General features: G+C 38.2%; 1 protein-coding gene across 2 annotated transcripts in view; it reads right to left on the bottom strand.

The window, feature by feature from the left end:
* Positions 1–53: 53 nt before the first annotated feature.
* Positions 54–3,111, bottom strand: part of LOC103481365 (transforming growth factor beta-1-induced transcript 1 protein-like) — a 23,763-nt gene continuing 20,705 nt past the window's right edge. For both annotated transcript variants that reach the window (XM_008436770.2, XM_008436771.2), the window contains 2 exons: positions 1,210–1,294; positions 54–383 (listed from right to left, as the gene is read on the bottom strand). In XM_008436770.2, the coding sequence (XP_008434992.1) occupies positions 90–383; positions 1,210–1,294 (379 nt within the window). In that variant the 3' untranslated portion in view covers positions 54–89. The remainder of the gene's footprint in view (positions 384–1,209; positions 1,295–3,111) is intronic.

Genomic DNA, 3,111 nt, shown 5'->3' with positions numbered 1-3,111 from the left:
AGGGCCGGGAATCGAACCCAGAACCCTCTTGCTGCAAGGCAACAGCTCTACCAACTGCACCACTGTGCAGCCCTCGACTGGGACTCGTTTTAATCTAATAAACCCTTTAAGTTCATTAATTGTTTGCATACCCAGTGGTGGTTCATATGGCAAMAGGAAAGGGCGGTGAAGYGGCTCACCTGTCCTACGACTGGTTTTTGGCAGGCTGAGCAGTTTCCCTTGGAGGACGTCTGAACTCCTTGTCGGCTCAGGTCTGATTGGAGGAGTCCCAGCATGCTGTCCAGTGAGCCTCCAGGTGTGGGCTGGGCTGGAGCGGCGGACTGCTGCGGCGGGGTGGCGGGCCGCTGCGGCGCGGTGACCACTTGGCTGACAGGCGGAGTTGGCTGGTAGAAGACAAACAACGGCCATCTTTAAAAGGCTTTATCTTACATTTTCAGCTGCTTCGGTTCGCTTTCACACTGTCATACAATCCAAACTCTTTTAAAAACCTATTCCCCTCCTCACCTGTGGTGGCGCTGTGCCAAAACAGACTGAAGGGAATGACACAAAAACCTCAGAACAAGACACTGAACGTAACTTTCTTCTTCCCGAAATGTAAACAAAAATGGAGCAGAGTCAGATTTTAGCGTTTGTAGGATTTCCTTCTTCTCTTTGGTAAAAGACAACGAGTCATTTTTCATGCMAGCATAAAACTCACAYGTTTGTTTTGGTTATATTTACCCAAAATGCCCTGCGCTGCAGTCCACTTCCTGATTTTGGAGCGGTCTCCGGTCCGCATGGYGTTCACATAWGCATTCAAACCGCACCAGAGTTCATTTTTTGCTTGATTATTCATTCGGATCTCCCCGAACAAACCAGACTTCTAGACAAACAACTACAGTTTGATTAAAGCAAACTGGTGTGAATTCACCCATAAGTCTGGTCTGTGAAGCTGAACTCTGACCTCAGATTGAAGGATACACTTTAAAACAGATCGTTAACCTTCATCCACTGAAGACCACGGATGTTTGGAAAAATGCAGGAATCTTCCTGTAAACATCTGGGCTTTGTTTATATCCCACAGCTGGATCCAAAACAGCTTTAAAATGATGCAAATAAGTTCCTACCTCATCTAAAAAGGAATATCTACCAGCTATACGTCTACTGTTTCAGYYAARAACAGTTTTAGTTTTCTAACTTCCTTCATGTTCTCTGAAGTGCGTAACTTACCGTCGTCTGGACTCTGAAGTCAGACAGTGAAGCCATCAGTTTGTCCAACTCCATGGTGGCTGAAGTCGCTGAAGGCTTAGAAGAGCTGGAACAAAAAGACAAATCAAGTTAGGTCGGAWCTAGAAGAGYCTGAGGATWACGGATTCTCTACATGCAGCTTCTGCAGGACAAATTCAAACATCAAACAGAAGGTAGAGGTGACGCCTACAACACAGTAGATAAAAATAAAACAGTAAATTTCCCCCMAAAAACTTTAAATGTTTTAGATAGACCTCCAGAAATGTTCTAGAAAAAACAGGACATTTCTGAGTTTGTATTGCCAAAAGTCAAACATTTGGAAAGGCTGAAGTTTCAAGTCTTTTTCTAGAAAATTTCTGACAAACTTTTTATAGAAAATGTAAACTTTTGAGGACCCACAAATCTTCAGGATTTTTTTTCTACATTTTTTCCGCTACTTTTTTCCTAGAAAATTCCTGAGGTTAATTTCTGAGATTAATCTCAAAATGTATGCTTTTCTAGCAAAATTTTGACTTTTGGAACTCAAGATTTTATTTTTTCTACAAAAGTTTATACCNTGAAAATCCCATGTATACACACTCAAAAAAAAGAGTAGCATTCAAGCGAATACTGTACAAAAAATATATACATAGATTACAGTTGGTTTGGTTGCTAGGTAACAAGTTGGGCCTCAGTGGGGTTGCTAGGTAACGGCRAAATTCCCTTAGCAACTTAAYTTAGCAATCAGGAGAGTTTTGAAATAAGAATTCCTTAATATTGATGAAAAAGTACWAATTCTACTAGCATTATTTTACTTATAACAGGACAATTACTATGGTATAATTACTATGTTATAAGTGAAATAAAAAAATATTTCTTTGAGTTAGAATCCTAGTATTTTGGATTAAAATTAAACAAAAATATTCCTGATTTTTCATGTGCATTTATGACTGCTCTGTGTTTATCGGTCTGCGCTAAACAGACTGATAAACACGGTCTGTTTATCGGTCTGTTTCTAAATAATTCTACAAAAATCACCTCAAAACTCAGTAACTAATTAAAATCTATCACAATAATCTCCAAAAAATAAAATTAGTGCATCCTAACTTTAGCTGTTAATAAAGTGTTAATAAAGTTATGCAGTTTAAGGTGATTACACAATTTTCARGACATTTTTTCAGATTTGTAGTGCAAACTTTAAATAAATTCTTTGAAAATCAATCAACTGATTTGGGGAAAACAGCAAAAAACAAAAAGATAAATCAATAACCTAATTAATATTGACAAAAAGGGTTTAAATAAGAAAATAAATTGGATTGGTCCAAACTAAAAGCTTATTGTTGTTTTAGATTGTTTTATTTATTATTTCAGGTCATATTGAGGGTTTTTATCAGTGGTCCACTGCTGATTAAATGACTAAATGACAAAACTCACCCGACACACGAAGCACTGCGGATGCCAGAGAGAGTTCAGAGCTGAGATGTAGTTTTCCAGAATCGGCTCGCTGCAGCCCTGACAGCGGGAGGCAAACAGGGTCAGGAAGCACTGCTGACAGTACTGCTGGCCGTCACGGTCATGGAAACCTGCAGGAGGAAACCACAGAATTACAACAACTCCACCCAAAAGGAAAAAAAAGGTTAAATACAGCTGAGAAAAACAGTGCACCCTTTTTAAATCGCCTTTCATTGTAACAAAATATACCCCAATTTACTTATTTATTTCTTAATAAAGAGAAAAAAGTATGCTGTAGCCCACGGTTTTCAAAAGAGGGCCATGAGTGCATGATTTTTTAAAATAAGAAAATTTWAACTATATTTCAATAATAATAATAATTATAAGTTTAAAAATTACTTAAAATATAATTTTGATGCCAGTCAAATTTGTCAATCTACTTTGCTCCTCAAG

Source organism: Poecilia reticulata, linkage group LG19 (assembly GCF_000633615.1).
Source record: "Poecilia reticulata strain Guanapo linkage group LG19, Guppy_female_1.0+MT, whole genome shotgun sequence".
Taxonomy (NCBI): Eukaryota; Metazoa; Chordata; class Actinopteri; order Cyprinodontiformes; family Poeciliidae; genus Poecilia; species Poecilia reticulata.
This window is presented reverse-complemented; position numbering and strand designations above follow the sequence as displayed.